This window comes from Thermothielavioides terrestris, chromosome 3 (genome assembly GCF_000226115.1).
Source record: "Thermothielavioides terrestris NRRL 8126 chromosome 3, complete sequence".
NCBI classification, from domain to species: Eukaryota; Fungi; Ascomycota; class Sordariomycetes; order Sordariales; family Chaetomiaceae; genus Thermothielavioides; species Thermothielavioides terrestris.
The window spans coordinates 1,263,224-1,278,036 of record NC_016459.1 but is presented as its reverse complement, the minus strand read 5'-3'; the positions used below and the strand labels follow the sequence as shown (position 1 = coordinate 1,278,036).

The following is a 14,813-nucleotide window of genomic DNA, read 5'->3' as shown; positions in this document are numbered from 1 at the left end:
AATAGCGTCGTTTCACACCCAAGATCGCAGCTCCAACATCCAACATCGCAGCCCTTGGCCATCCACACTGTATTTAACGGTCTATTTCTCAAGTTCCCTATAGACCTCTCCCATCCGTCTCCTTTTACACCCAGCTCACATTTTCCTTCTACTGACTCAGCAATGGAAAAGCAAATACACAACCAGCCCAAGGACACAAGCAGCCACACATGCCCTCAAAACACTCCAAATCATGAGACTCGAAGGAGGTAAAACTTCAACAACGAACCATTGAAATGCAAGGACCATGACTATACACACAAACAAGAGAGAAAAATCTGAGGATGACGCCAGTCCGGTGATCCCTGAGCCTCCGATTCACAATACTTCTCTCCATGCCTCTCTCTCTCACCCCCCATCTCCCGACTCCATCAACCGTCACGATCTGGATTGTACTCATCTAGTTCTGCGCCATCTTGGCCATGGTGTTGAGCGCGCTGCCGTTCTTGAACCACTCGATCTGGCCCTCGTTGAACGTGTGCGACAGCTTGACCTCGTACGGCGAGCCGTCCTTGGGGTGCACCCGCATGGTGACGGGCTTGCCAGGGGCGAGCTCGGTGCAGAGGATGTCCACCCTGTCATCCGGTTGGATTCTGTCGTAGTCGGCCGGGTCGGAGAAAGTGAGGGGCAGCATGCCCTGCTTCTTCAGGTTGGTCTCGTGGATACGGGCGAACGACCGGGTGATGATGGCGAGACCGCCGAGGTGGCGGGGCTCCAGAGCGGCGTGCTCGCGGGAAGACCCTTCGCCGTAGTTCCAGTCGCCAATGACAACCCACTTGATGCCCTTGGCCTTGTAGTCACGGGCAACAGCCGGCACGGCGTCCCATTGCCCGGTCGTCTGGTTCTTGACCTTGTTGGCCTCGCCGTTCGCCGAGTTGATGGCGCCGATGAGGCAGTTATCTATCCAACACTGTCAGCTGTGCCCTTCCTGAGCAGGGGGCGCACTCTAGGTGATCCGGGGCGTACTTGAGATGTTGTCCAGGTGTCCGCGGTACTTCAGCCAAGCGCCTGCCGCGCTAATATGGTCGGCTGTTTAACAGCGTCAGCTATCTGAGTTAAAGAAATGGAGCACGGGTCTAACATACTGGTGGTCTTGCCCTGAGCCTTGATCAGGATGGGGCAGTCAAGAGCATCCTTGCCGTCCCAGGCGTTGAAGGGCGAGAGGAGCTGGAGGCGGTCCGAGCTTGGAGAGACCTGCACGGAGACGGCGTCGCGGTTCGGGGGGGGTGCTTGATACGTGTTCTGACCCGGGTCGTAGCCCTTGGCGGGGAGGGAGTCGCCAGAGGGAGGGGCCAGCAGGAACTCGTTGCCGTCCTTATCCTTCAGCTTGTCCGTGAGCGGGTTGAAATGCAGCGTACCCGCGATGCTCATGGCAACGACGAGGTCAGGCGAAGCGACGAAAGCGTGCGTGGCAGGGTTCGCATCGTTGCGGCCGGTGAAGTTGCGGTTGTACGACGAGACAATCGAGTTCTTCTCGCCCTTCTTCACATCGCGGCGGTCCCACTGTCCGATGCAGGGGCCGCAGGCGTTGGCGAGCACCACTCCGCCAAATTCTTCGAAAGTTTGCAGCTGGCCGTCGCGCGCGATGGTGGCGCGGATCTGCTCACTTCCTGCGCAAGTATCAACCATGCTGCTCTTGAAGAGTTAAAATAAAAGCCAATGTCGCTTACCGGGTGTGACCAAGAAGGTCGACTTGGCTTTCAACCCGTGCGCGAGCGCGTCACGGGCGATCGACGCTCCGCGGGACATGTCCTCGTACGACGAATTGGTGCACGAGCCGATCAGAGCGACCTTGAGCTCCTCGGGCCAGCCGTTTGCCTTGACCGCCTCGGAGAACTTGGAGATGGGGGTCGCCAGGTCCGGAGTGAACGGGCCGTTGATGTGCGGCTCGAGCTCCGAGAGGTTGATCTCAATGAGCTGGTCGTACTCGGCACCCTCGTCGGCGCGGAGCTCCTTGGCATATTCCCGCGCAAAGTCGCCAACGTGCTTGCGGTTGGTGGCGGCCAAGAAATCGTACTGGCGGTCGCCAAAGGGAAACAAGGAAGTGGTCGCACCGATTTCAGCGCCCCTATCCAACTGTTAGTGTCGTCTTCTCGCAGCGAGAACGACCCCGAAGGTACGGGGAAAGTGTCTCACATGTTGCAAACGGTAGCTGTGTGGAAAATTAGCCAGTGTTCTTCGTATGTCTAGATGATTCAAGTAAGATGAAAAAGAACTCACCCATGCCCGTGCAAGAGATGCTGTCCAGGCCGCTTCCGAAGTACTCAACAATACTTCCAGTGCCGCCCTTCACAGTCAAGATGCCAGCGACCTTGAGGATGATGTCCTTGGGGGCAGTCCAGCCGTTGAGCTTTCCAGTGAGGTTCACGCCGATAACTTTGGGCGCCTTGAGCTCCCAGGGAAGACCGGCCATGACATCGACCGCATCGGCACTGAGCGACGAGATTTAGCACCGGTTTCACTGTAGATAGAGGAAAAGGAACCTTACCCGCCGACACCGATGGCAGCCATACTCAAACCACCGGCGTTGGGCGTGTGGGAGTCAGTGCCGATCAAGAGCCCACCTGCGATCCAATCAGTATTTTTTTTTAATTACGCGCTGTTCCTGAGTTTCGACTTACCGGGAAATGCCAGCCACTCGAGCACCGTCTGATGGATGATGCCCGAGCCGGGCTTCCAGAAGCCGATGTTATACTTGGCGCAGGCGCTGGAAAGGAAGTCGTAAACCTCTTTATTCACGGAAACGGCGCGGTCAAGATCTTGCGCGCCGCCGACCTGGGCTTCGATGAGACTGCCCAACGGTGTCAGCTATTGCTTTGCCGTATGACATCGGGGGAAACATGAAAGAGGAGGCGCCATCTAAGCAGCCATCCGAACCGAAAGCGGCAATATGACAGGGCACAAAGTTCACGTACTGATCGCAGTGCACGCTAGAAGGAGCCCGCACTGAGGGAATGCCTGACGAGATGAATTGCAAGATCGCCATCTGGGCCGTCGCATCTTGCATGGCCACGCCTGTGTTCGTTTGAAGAGCAATGTTAACTATTTCTCTCCTTATCTGGGCATCGGGAGCGACTCGAGAAGAACGAAAGGAGTCCCGAAGTTGTAGGTGGCAAAAAGGAGTTCGGAATTGACGTACGATCGGGCCGCAGCTTGAGGTAAGAGACGCCCCGCTCGATATCCTGGCCATGGGGATCGTCGAGGTGCGAGTAGAGGATCTTCTCGGCAAAGGTGAGGGGGCGGTTGAGTCGCGACCGCACGATTGCGAGGTTCTCCGACATCTTCTTGTAGTTGATGAAGCTGTTCTCCTCGAGGTTGTTTTGCCGGACCTGCACAGCCGAGACGTGGTCAGCGATGGAGCGGCCAGGCGAGCGCCGCTTGTTACAAGACGAGAGCACACCTTCTTGTCCAGCGGAGAGTCGGTCAAGGTGGCCATGCGCCGCAAGCCCAGGCTCGCGCAGCCCAGAGCGCGGCTCCGGGCGACGCCCAGGAGCTGACGAGATGCCAACATGGTGACGTTCAGCGCGGCGAGAGCGCAGACGGAAAGTCAATTGGAGTGGAGAGTTGCAGAGCCAAGCACCCAGACGGCCTCGCGACAACGACGAGGGAAGAGGACGGACGCTGCAGGCAGGTGGTCTCGGGAGAGCAAAGAAAAAAAAAGGGTGGAGAGTCGAGAATGGCTGGATTGCGGCGGGATTTTACTTGTTGTGGCAACGAGGCCAACCTGTTGCTGCCACCGTCATAGCCGAAGAAAGTGCCTCGCACCCGGATGGAGACGGCCGGCCGGCCAATCAGGGCCCCGCCGATTCTAACTGCCCACATGTGGGGGTACAGGACCTACCAAACAGCGCCGAGGCAGCGAGAGACATGACATCGTTGCAAGCAGCTCAAACCGGGCTAGCTAGCCTGTTTTGACTCCCAAGCTTCCAGGAGGTTGGATTTCCCGATCCAAGCCGCAGCTGCGCGGGTCTCCCAACTCTGCGTCTGTATACGAAGTACTGGAGCTCTCCTTTCCTCATGTCGTTATCTTTCGCGATTCCGCATCCTCAATACCAGTCCATTGCCCATTGGCAAGCAAGCCGGCAACTGGTGGTAGCGAGTCACCTGGCGGTTGGACCCCGGACTGACGGAATATGAGGCCTGGGCTCGCCGTCGCCACTGCGCGTAGGCAGGGATGTACATGTAACGCCGAAAGATAGGCCCGCTGCGCTGCGTGAGGGCGAATAGCCGAGGCTGCGATTCCGTGCCCTTCTGATCCCACGGCACCATGAGGGTCTTCAGTGTCTCGTGTACATTCGTACTTGTACATGTTAAGGTAGGATAGCTCCTTCCTCAAGGAGGCGGTTTCGGACCACTTCTTCAACAGCAGCTGAACCTATCACAATTCTTATCCATGGTGCCATATTCAGCCTCCTCTTTCTGCTCATCCCGCTCTACCCCACGGGGGGCAGTGCGCTAGCGCCAAGAGAACATGTTTACTCAAATCAACTGTTCACGAGGCATTCGTGCAATTGCTCGTCAGGCTAACACATACCTACCTCAAAGGAGCCGAGAATGAGGCTGGGGGGTTTTGCCGCTGTAACGTTTGGGCATTGGAGAGTGGCAGATACCTACGTTCACTGTTTCCTCAGTATCCGTCGACCAGTGCTTAGCAAGAGCGAGAGCCATCGCCAAACCCCTTGTTCGTCGGGAACTGACCTCCGCCGTCAATCGGGCGCACGGAAGGCGGAAATCTCTGCTGGACCTGCTGTGGGGACCCTGAGAGTGGGGCCGTCTCTCGGCAAGGGCCCGGCTCGGCGCCTCATCGCTCGGCCGAAGATGGAGATCCGATGGCGATAAGGCCGTAGCTCCGGCTGAACAATTGACGTTCGAGTCGGCGGTGCCTCCGACGGCGACACACGGAAACCGGCAGGTATATCCATCGGAAAGCCGACGGCAACGAGGTTCATGAGTACCGAAAGCCAAAGTTCCAACCGGAATCAGCTCCGATGCGGCCTTCTGACTGGCAATGCATCCGCCTCGTGGGTGTTACACAGTTAGTTACCTTACGTTTAGATAGCGCTTTCCCACATAATCTTGCCGCCTGAGGCAGCAACAATTCACACTAAACGATCCGGGCTTGCTTGTCAGTGCCGGCGGCCGAAAATTTTACCCCACATTCAGGCCCGCCGCGCTCAGATCCTGGTCTCATTTCCCTTGGCAGTGATGAGCGTCGACTTGAATCTTGTCAAGTGAGAGCCAACAAGGATTCACGCGAGCTCCAAACAACAAGATGGGAATTTTTGCGAAGCGTACCAAGACGAAAACTCGGCGGCGAACCCGGTAAGTTCCTGTGCAGACGGCCATGTATGTACATTTTGACTGACATCCCTCGACAGCGATCTCGACCAGATCCAGGCCGACCTCCTGTCGCCTAGGCACCTTGAGCAATACAAGGAGACCAAGGCCGCGGAGGACCTGCCTGGTCTGGGACGACACTATTGTATCGAGTGTGCCAAGTGGTTTGATACGGAAACGACCCTAGTTCTGCACCGCAAGGGAAAGCCGCACAAGAGGAGGTGAGTTTTCCCTCGTCTCGCCTGCTGCTGCTCTGCTCACAAAATCTCTGCAGGCTTAAGCAGTTGCGTGAGGGTCCTTACACACACGAGGAGGCCGCCGCCGCCGTCGGCTTCAGGATAGACAACGGCCCGGAAAAGTCCAAATCCCAGGATATTGAGATGTCCTAGCATTCTTGCCTTCAAGCAGACACTCAGTCTACGATACCAAGGGAGGCGAGGCGAGCTCCTTTTCAGCATGTACCCAGGGATGAATTGCAGCATGGTAGAGGCGTTCGGGCGGCGTCAGGCAGGAAAAGGAAAGCTGCTATTCTTCATTGTGCTTTGCCCTTCTGGTTCAGGTACCTAGGAAGAGTTTTTTTACATTTAGCAATATCCCAAACACGTTCCAGCACCTGTGTTGGTGGCAGAACAGTTCTCTGGCCGTGAGAAGCGAAATACGGCACTGAGTTGAATGTTGAATATTCACTTCTTGAGCACGCGACCAATTTTTGTTAGGTGCATACTGTGTAACTGAGGTAGACAAGCTTCCATGCGGCGAAAGCCCGCGGCAGCTCAGCCCCACTATCTATCCGATCCTCACCCTTGCCATCAGAGAGGCAAACGCCAAAATTGTTAGTGTTAAGCAGTGCTCTTCCACACTCGTTCGCCTTCATCGCGCGATGAACTCTCCATGGTTCTTGGAGCCTGGTTCGCGCGCACCTCCAGCCTAGTACGACGCGTCATGGGTTCGACAGCGTACGCGGCCTACAACAATGGCTCTGCCGGCGCCGGCAATGCGCACACGGTGACGGCGATGGGCCGGTGGTCCGTCCTCGATAAGCAGCTCCCGGCCGTCGACAAGATCAAGGCGATTCACGTCTACGACTTTGACAACACCCGTGAGGAGCTCCCTCCAGCTTTGTGCGGTCTTTTCTTGCCTTCGCTAATCATCCGCGCATTGTCTGCCTCGCAGTTTTCAAGACGCCGCTACCAAATCCGAAACTATGGAACGGCCCGACGATAGGGATGCTGGCGAACCCTGATGCCTTCGTCAACGGCGGTTGGTGGCACGACTCGCGCATCCTCGCCGCGACGGGCGAGGGCATTGCCAAGGAAGAGCCGCGCGGTTGGAACGGGTGGTGGAACGAACAGATCGTTGAGCTCATTCACCTCAGTAACAAGCAGAAGGATGCGCTTTGCGTCCTGCTCACGGGCCGCTCCGAGTCCGGCTTCGGCGAGCTCATCAAGCGCATGGTGGCAAGCAAGGGTCTCGAGTTTGACCTGATCTCCCTGAAGCCCGCCGTCGGCCCCAACAACGAGCGCTTTGCCAACACCATGATGTTCAAGCAGACGTTCCTCGAGGCTCTAATGGAGACATACAGGCATGCGGAGGAGATCCGCATTTACGAGGACCGGGTAGCGCACGTCAAGGGTTTCCGTCACTTCTTGGACGAGTACAACGCCAAGAAGATCAACGGCGTAGAGACTCCAATGACACGAGGGCCTATCAACGGCGAGGTGATCCAGGTAGTTGATATGGTCACATACCTTGATCCCATCGTCGAGGTCGCCGAGGTGCAGCAGATCATCCACGACCACAACACCGCCCTGTCGAAGGGACAGCGCGGCACGAGAGGCGAGCGCCTGGCCATCAAGAAGACGGTGTTCTATACAGGATACATGATCAACAACGCTGACACACAGCGCTTGCTCACGCTCGTACAGCTCCCCCAGAACCTCCCCGAAGGGGACCTGAAGCGCCACGCAAACAACATCATGATCTGCCCGCGGCCGTGCCCGCCCGCCATCCTGGAGAAGATCGGCGGCCTGGGCAGCAAGATGACCTGGGAAGTGACTGGCTCGGCCTGCTTCGAGAACACCATCTGGGCGGCGTGCGTCAAGCCCGTGCCCGCCACGGCAAAGTTCCACACAGGCGACCCGGTCCCGCTCGTCGTGTTAGCGCTGCGTAAGGGCGCGCGTCACGTCGACGCCGGTAAGATCCAGCACTGGCAGCCCGTGCCGCCCGACCGCGCCTTCCGCTTCGAAACCACCGTCGGCGAGAAGATCCTCCTCCGCATCGAGCCCGAGGACCACCACCCTCACCGCGAGCCGGCCTCCCACGCCAGAGCCTTCAACAAGCGCAAGCACACCGCCGCCGCGGACGACTTCCGCGCCCGCTCGAGCGTTGGCCCCCAGCCGCCGCAGCAGCCGCAGCAGCAGCAGCAGCAGCAGCAGCAGCAGCATCGGCAGTTCCACCAGGCGGCCGGCTTTGCGGGGCCCGGTGGCCGCGGCGGAGCCGGTAGGGGAGGCTTCCGCGGCGGCGGCGGCGGCGGCGTGAATCGCGGGTTCAGAGGCGGCCTGCGCGGCGGCGGCGCGCCTAAGGGCCGCGGCGGCGGCCGTGCCGGCGGCCACGGCGCGGGTGGGGGCTACCACTACAAGTCGCTGGACGACGTGGGCGGGCGGGACAACACCCAGGGCGGGTTCGCGCAGATGTATGAGGACGAGCCGCAGCCGCAGCAGCCGCAGCAGTCGCAGCAGTCGCAGTCGCAGCAGTCGCAGTCGCAGCTCGGTGGGTTCCAGGGCCGGAGTATCCCGACCGGCCCGTCGAATCCGGCCAATCCGGGGTATTATGGATACCAGCACCAGTAGCAGCAGCAGCAGCAGCAGCAGCCGCAGCTTGGAGGGCCGTCGGGGTGTGGGTTCCCGGGTGCGGAGCTGAATAGCTTTTATTGACGGCTGAGCCGGGCAACGTGAAGTCGTCGGTCGGGCCGGGGTTTTATTTTCGGTTACCACTTGGGTGGTGACACTGCTGCTTCCCTTGCTTATCGTATTGTCTCGTCTGTCATGGCGTGTGACATCCGGCTGTGGAATGCCGGAACGGGAGCTCGAGGCAGGGTGATTTTCCTGGTGTCGGGATCCTCCCTTCTTTTTTCTTTGGCTGCCGTGAAAGGGAGCGCTTGTCGTCTGCAACGGTCATTACCCAGGTATTTAGCGTCACGGGACGCCGGCGTTGGGGTGGACGGAGGCTAACAGTTCATTTATTTTTGGGACTCGGGCCTGGGCAGCGGCTGGGATTGGTACGGCGTGGATGTGCCTGGGTTGAGCTGGCAACCTACGCCCGGTTACTTCGGTCTTCGCTGTTGATGGTACAGCTTGGGTTGGGGCTAGCCAGGGTATTGGGGGTGCCATCCCCGGGGTGATAAATACGTGGCTCGTTCTTGTCGTGCCGTCGCTTGGTCGGCTGCCTGTCCTCTGTGCTCTCTGATCTTGTTTCCGCCAAGTCGCTACTGACGTTCGTGATCGTGATGTATCTCTGATCGACCGAGACAAAGCTCTCGAGCAAGGGGCCCGTCCCCGCCCGGCTCCCCCCCCCCCTTTACAGGTCATCCTGAAGCAGGTAGCTGCTCGACATGGACGCCAGGCAGAGTTATCGTTGTGGGCAGCGGCTGCGGGTATCGAGTCGGCGTCGGCATCCTCTCTTTCTGCCGCACTTCGCTGCTCTACGCCGCGAACATGGCGCTAACGGCGGCGTCAAGTCCCCATGATGGTTGTTTTCCGTGCAGTTCCCTCGTCCAGCGGCTCACTAGACACGCGAGGGCGTTGCATATCAGCTTAGCGTTTATGCTGCTCAGTGGCAGATCTGGATCCAGCCTTGATGACACGGATGTTTCGCTTCTTGAAGTAAGAGGACGCATCAGCTAGATACGTACATGCTGCTTCTCTGAGTAAGAGCTCCGACGAAGACGCTGAAGCTGGGCTCTTGACGTCCCATAGCAAGCCCTCACCAATGTCTGGGAGTCGCTTGTGGCAGACTAAGGTTCCGCCTACTCGCCGAAGTCCTCACAGTTACCGCGTTTTCTCAGAGGTCGGAGTAACACTTAATAGGCTATCGTACGGGCCCTTCTTTGACCCCAGCCCAGCAATGGTGGCCATTATATCAACTCTCACTGGGTTGACACCAAGGATGCCCTCCTGCTAGAGGTGTGCGCTGCCAAAGTCAGTCGGGCTCAAAGGCTTGAGGAACAGGGAAACCTTAACATGCCGCCTCACCGTTGAACACGAAAAGGCGTAAGCATTGGTGTGGAGGTTATGAAGCATCCACTGCGGACACTGGACTCCTTAAGCTTCCTACTTCAGTTTCCATCATATGTGTGCATGTTTCATAAGGGGCATTTTGCTTGGTGCGAACTCGGGGAGGGGCAGTGGTGTAAAAGGAGTTGCTGCCCTTCTGCCTTGTCTACATGGGTGATAAACGGCACCATAACCGTACCTATGTCAAACTAGACAGACCCTGCCTAGAAGCATGCTCCCTTTCACATCAATGGTGCTTGCCTTGGGCCACCTGATACCGATTCATCGGTGTGGAATGTGAGGAGTGGGCTCGGGTGAGTCTCACAAGCAAAGCGTGAGAGGAGAGACAAGTTCCCAATGGTTTTGTTGAGGCCAACACAGACCAGGGAAACTTAACAGCAAATGGACCTTGGCTTGTGCAAAAGCAACTCAGGGGAAGCAGTTCAGGACCGCAACGCGCAAGCGCTCCAAGCTGGTGGGTGGATCGTGTGCTTCTTCAGCGAGGATATGGCGGGACAAGATGGCTTCATAATGTAGGAGCCCTGATTGAGAGGACTGCAGTGCATATACAAGCAAGGAGATGGTCAAAACAAGGAGTGAAGCAGAAAGGGGGAAAAAAGAAACGACAACTACAAGATTCGAACTTGTGAGGGCGAACCCAACAGATCTCATGAATTGTGGAAATTCAAGTCTGTCGCCTTAACCACTCGGCCAAGTTGTCGCTTACGCGATTGTTGCGAAATGTCATCCCAAATCCGGCCCCAAGAAGTCAAGCACGCCGCGTGACCTCGCAAAAACAAAACAAAGTATTTCGATCTTGCGGCGGTGTCGTGGCGGTGCTGGTTTCACGGCTTCGGCCGATGAGCACGCCTGAGCCCCGTCCAGTGCGTTTGATGATCCTTGGTGAGCTGTGATGGATTGCAGTGTCGAGCACCGCCTTCGTCGGCGAGGCTTTGCACACAACAGTCCGCAAACCCGGTTTGCAGCCACAACCGCCCGCTTCCTTCCCACGCCTTGTTCTCTGCGCCCGGCTCACCCCGAGCAAATGGATGCGGCTGAAATGTGCCCGTTCACGCACGGAGTGAATCTCCGGGGCCGGATGATGGCTTGCATCTGAGGCAACGGCTGAGTCGCACGGTGTCCTTCTCCGAAGCACGCCCGAGTGAGAGCTCAAGACTTGCGAGCCGGTTGAGCAGCCGCCGTTACAATCATCCGCTTCTCCTCAGCAGAAAACATGGCCGTTCCCTGTTGCAGCGCGCTGATGAGCGTCTGGAGGGCATCGTTCTTGAAGTCGTCGGCGGCGCGGACCTTGTCGAGGTCCTCCGCAAACTCTTTGGTGGCGCGCTGGAGGTAGTACGCTGTGAACTCGGAGGCGACCTGTTGATCGGACTTCGTGGGCGGCGGGGCCATGGTGACTACGTGCGGTAAGGCCTTGTGACGAGTTTTATCCTCCTGTCTCCTTCTCTCAACTTCGTTATTTGTGTGAGGTGGCAGGGGAAGGGTGTTGAGGACCGGATTGGTGAAGAGAGGATTTGAGATGAGAGAAGAGCATTTGGTGGGCAAGGGGGGCCCACTGTAGGCGCACTGTCAGTTTAATGCAGCACTGAACGGGCACACGAGTAATGTACAATACAAGCCGTCTCAGCTTCGTCGTTTCTTCGCATATTCATCAACGATCGTTGGACAGACCAGCGTCGTAAGACAAAGATAAGATCCAACAATTTTTCCCTGTAAAGAGCATACTAAACAAGTGCATTTGAAGGGGGGAACTGTCCACTTCACGACGGTCATCGGCGTTACCCGGAGCTGGGTACCCAAGTACCTGGTAGTTATACTAGCTGACCGCCAAGTAACCCATGTCTCCCCTCAAGCGCTGGCTTGAGGACCTCTGGCAAAGGAGCCGACAAAGTGGTACGAGCAATACGACAGCCACCTCTAGCAATGTATTGTCTTCGGTGAGAGAGACAGCCTTAGTTTCGAAACCCAATGCTGCTGCTGCTGCACTGGCATCGGGCAAACTGCCACTGTTCGCGGGCGGATGTGGATTGGGTGAAGCGTGCCTCGCCTTGGCGGGCTCACTGCGTCGTATTTCAACGGTGCAATGCGATTGGACAACCAGCCCAGGGGCGGACGGCATCGGTGTTCCCAAATTGTCATGTTGTGGCTCATTCAGAGGCCAAACGCGAAATACGACTGACTTCGAGAACAGGCTGAGGAGAATGGAATTGAAGAGTTATATAATAAGGATGAACATTTCGACAATGGCTTCTCGAGGCATGGCCCAGCGGTCAAGGTACTGCGCAGGCGCTCGAATCTCGACAGCTTCGCACGGTCCCAGCAGCTGCGGAACGGTCACGACAGAAGAAGACACTTAGAGACGACCTGAACCATTGCCGACACCACCATGGAGTCTGGAGAATATGGTACAGGAGATCTCACTCTACGGTCCAACACTTGACATCAACAGCTGACATTGGCCCAGTCCCAGGCAGCGTCTACTTCTACGCCCCTAACAAGGGCGCTCCGGTGTTCTTCGCCGTGGCTTTCGCCGTGTCCGGCCTGTTCCACGTCTATCAGTGCATGTTGGTGGCCTTCAGCCCCCTATTCTAGGAGACGAGGAACTAACCCTCCGTCAGTCACTACAAGAGCTGGCAGCTGACGGGCCTCTATGTCTTCTGCTCCGTCCTGTTCACCGCGGGCTTTATCGTCCGCGAGATGGGCGCCTTTGACTACGAGAACCTTATCAAGTACATCATCAGCACCTGTCTGATCTATGCTGCCCCGTACGTTGCCTCCTCTCTCTTTTTCTTTTCTTTTCTTTCTTTCTTTCTTTTTTTTTTTTTTTTTTTTTTTTTTTTTTTTTTTCCTCTCCGCATTCTCTCCCAACCCCATCCTTTCCCAACCATAACTAACCCGCGCACCCACCCTCAGCCCCCTGCTCGAGCTCGCCAACTACCACATCCTCGGCCGCATCCTGTACTACGCGCCCTATCACTCGCCGATCCACCCGGGCCGCGTCCTGATCACCTTCGGCTTCATCTCGTTTGTCGTCGAGGCCCTTAACGGCAACGGCGTCGCCTACAGCGTCAACCAGTCCCTGCCGGCCGACAAGCAGGCCATGGGCCGCGCGCTGCTCAAGGCCGCGCTGCTCATCCAGCTGGCCGTGCTCGCCCTGTTCGTCCTGCTCGCCGTGACCTTCCACCGCCGCTGCGCGCGCGCGCAGGCAAAAAACGCCGGCGCGGGGGCGGGCAAGCCGCGGGCCGGCTACGCGCGGCTGACGGCCGCGCTGCGCACGCTGTACGCGTCGAGCGCGCTGATCGGCGTGCGCACCGTGTACCGCGTGGCCGAGTACTGGAGCATCGTGCAGGGCGACGGCTACTGGCGCGCCGGCGCCGACCCGGCCAGCCTCAGCGTCGTCATCCGCTACGAGTGGTTCTTCTGGGTCTGGGAGGCCAGCCTGATGCTGGTCAACCACGTGCTGGTCAACGCGCGCCACCCGCGCCGCTACCTGCCCCAGAGCTCCAAGACGTACCTCGCCCTCGACGGCGTCACTGAGGTGCAGGGCCCCGGGTACAAGGACGGCCGGCCGTTTTGGCTCACGCTGGTCGATCCGTTCGACTTGTGGGGGTTGGTGAACGGGAGGGATAAAGCGGCGCGGTTCTGGGAGCAGGCTGGCGAGGCGACGGCCGCGAAAGAGGCGAGCCGGGGTGTGGAGGCTCAGGTGTGATGATCATCTATTTGCGCGGTTGGGCGTGGAGGATGCGCTGTCCCTGGGCGGAGGAGGATGTTAGACTTGTATACACTAGATCTTTGGTTGGTTATCCTCTTTGTTTTTGTCTCATCTTTGGTTCGGCGCCTATCTGTCTCAGTACCGTATTCTTGAGAACGGGAAACAATGCTTGAATTGAGTAGTGTAGCAGAGGAAGGCAGATCCACAAACAATGCTCAGGATGCTGAAGTTCCCTTGTCCCTCAAGCGTCTTGGTTTGCGAATTTGGGACGACCCCCGGCAATGCTTCTATTCCGTGCAGAACTGTGGCCATGGCAATTGTTTGTGCAACTACAATGTACAACGCTCATTTTCTGGCAGTTCGGCACCGCGGAGTTCCGTCACGGACCAAGCTCCATCCATCATGGGGGCCAAGAGAGAAATGGAAAGTCGAAGGAATGACAAGGGCCTTCGCAAACGAGAGGCTTCTTCGAATCACTCATGGAGGTACCGACAAATCCGCAGTCGTGGCTTGTAGTGTACGGAATACGCAGTTCCGTACAGATGATGTTGGACTGGAGTATTCCGTAATCCGGACACCTTGCGGCCCCCAGGCCGGCCCGGGATCATGGGTTGGGGGCCGGGTCAACCTGCGGCGATCGCGGCTCGATCCTTCGGGGAGATCCGAGTGCAGGTGGGAATCTCGGCCCCCACCAAGTTTATGATGGCCCCAGCAGGAGGCGTATCAGGTATGCTGTCATTGTTATTATCGACGCCGGGGGAGCGCAACGTCCAGGAACACAAGGCGAGCTATACTAGTCAGTGGTTGCCGAGGCGAGTGCCGGTTGGTGGTAGTTAACTGCCCAGTGGTGTTTGGGTCAGCTTATGTTCCGCGATTCGAATCTCCCGGAACATTGTATTGTACTTCCGTGCTGGCAAAGGCACTCTGAATGCGGAATACAATTGTCTATCCGAATACGCAGTTCAATGTGTGTACCTGAAGAGCGCCCGAGGAGCATCGTCTTGCCGACTGGGTCACCGCTCCTGCGTGAGATTCGAAAAGCTGAGAGAAGGTTTCAATAACAATGAGGTGGCCGCTTTTAGATGTCTACGGAGTAGCTTGCTTATATTTGGCCGATTGAGCGTGAATACTTGCAAGTATCGAGTCGTAGAAGTGTCTACCTAGGTAAGTGAAGTGATCGAACTCGCAACCGTGAACACATCAACGCCAAGCTACATGGTTTCAAACACTGGCATTTCAGTCGAGACAGTTGTAACTTCCGGGGTAATATCAGCACTTATCACTTCCTGCAGTACTGGTGATCTTCTCCCACGGTTCCAGAGGAGTTGTTGCCCCGACAGGTGCAACGACAGAAGTCAGAATGACGGTTTCGGCGTCTTTTGTCGTTGAATGCTCACTGGGAGACAAGGATACTTCGAGCCACGGAGGATAAGCAT

General features: G+C 57.4%; 6 protein-coding genes and 1 non-coding gene across 7 annotated transcripts; 4 read left to right on the top strand and 3 right to left on the bottom strand.

The window, feature by feature from the left end:
* Window positions 1-39: 39 nt before the first annotated feature.
* Window positions 40-3,727, bottom strand: THITE_2155001 (uncharacterized protein). The gene is made up of 11 exons (XM_003653992.1): window positions 3,440-3,727; window positions 3,179-3,368; window positions 2,955-3,054; window positions 2,661-2,830; window positions 2,528-2,603; window positions 2,260-2,471; window positions 2,176-2,191; window positions 1,710-2,107; window positions 1,125-1,649; window positions 1,006-1,068; window positions 40-939 (listed from the first exon to the last, which is right to left on the bottom strand). The coding sequence occupies exons 1-11, from the start codon at window positions 3,548-3,550 to the stop codon at window positions 440-442; spliced, it is 2,361 nt and encodes a 786-aa protein (XP_003654040.1). The 5' UTR covers window positions 3,551-3,727; the 3' UTR covers window positions 40-439.
* A 1,536-nt stretch (window positions 3,728-5,263) lies between these two features.
* Window positions 5,264-6,004, top strand: THITE_109806 (uncharacterized protein). Its single transcript, XM_003653991.1, has 3 exons — window positions 5,264-5,361; window positions 5,418-5,597; window positions 5,651-6,004. The coding sequence occupies exons 1-3, from the start codon at window positions 5,312-5,314 to the stop codon at window positions 5,763-5,765; spliced, it is 345 nt and encodes a 114-aa protein (XP_003654039.1). The 5' UTR covers window positions 5,264-5,311; the 3' UTR covers window positions 5,766-6,004.
* Window positions 6,005-6,248: 244 nt separating this feature from the next.
* On the top strand, window positions 6,249-7,835 carry THITE_128245 (uncharacterized protein; the record flags this gene model as incomplete). Its single annotated transcript, XM_003653990.1, has 2 exons — window positions 6,249-6,475; window positions 6,550-7,835. Coding segments are annotated over exons 1-2 (1,494 nt in total), but the record flags the coding sequence as incomplete, so codon positions are not given.
* Window positions 7,836-7,993: 158 nt separating this feature from the next.
* Window positions 7,994-8,840, top strand: THITE_2170573 (uncharacterized protein). Its single transcript, XM_003653989.1, has one exon. The coding sequence runs from the start codon at window positions 8,067-8,069 to the stop codon at window positions 8,223-8,225; it is 159 nt and encodes a 52-aa protein (XP_003654037.1). The 5' UTR covers window positions 7,994-8,066; the 3' UTR covers window positions 8,226-8,840.
* Window positions 8,841-10,270: 1,430 nt separating this feature from the next.
* Window positions 10,271-10,368, bottom strand: THITE_t85. Its single transcript has one exon. It is a non-coding gene; the product is annotated as a tRNA-Ser (tRNA).
* On the bottom strand, window positions 10,294-11,122 carry THITE_2170572 (uncharacterized protein). Its single transcript, XM_003653988.1, has one exon. The coding sequence runs from the start codon at window positions 11,055-11,057 to the stop codon at window positions 10,818-10,820; it is 240 nt and encodes a 79-aa protein (XP_003654036.1). The 5' UTR covers window positions 11,058-11,122; the 3' UTR covers window positions 10,294-10,817.
* Window positions 11,123-12,051: 929 nt separating this feature from the next.
* Window positions 12,052-13,606, top strand: THITE_165509 (uncharacterized protein; the record flags this gene model as incomplete). The annotated part of the gene is made up of 4 exons (XM_003653987.1): window positions 12,052-12,070; window positions 12,130-12,229; window positions 12,284-12,430; window positions 12,579-13,606. The coding sequence occupies 4 exons, from the start codon at window positions 12,052-12,054 to the stop codon at window positions 13,372-13,374; spliced, it is 1,062 nt and encodes a 353-aa protein (XP_003654035.1). The 3' UTR covers window positions 13,375-13,606.
* Between the last annotated feature and the right edge of the window lie 1,207 nt (window positions 13,607-14,813).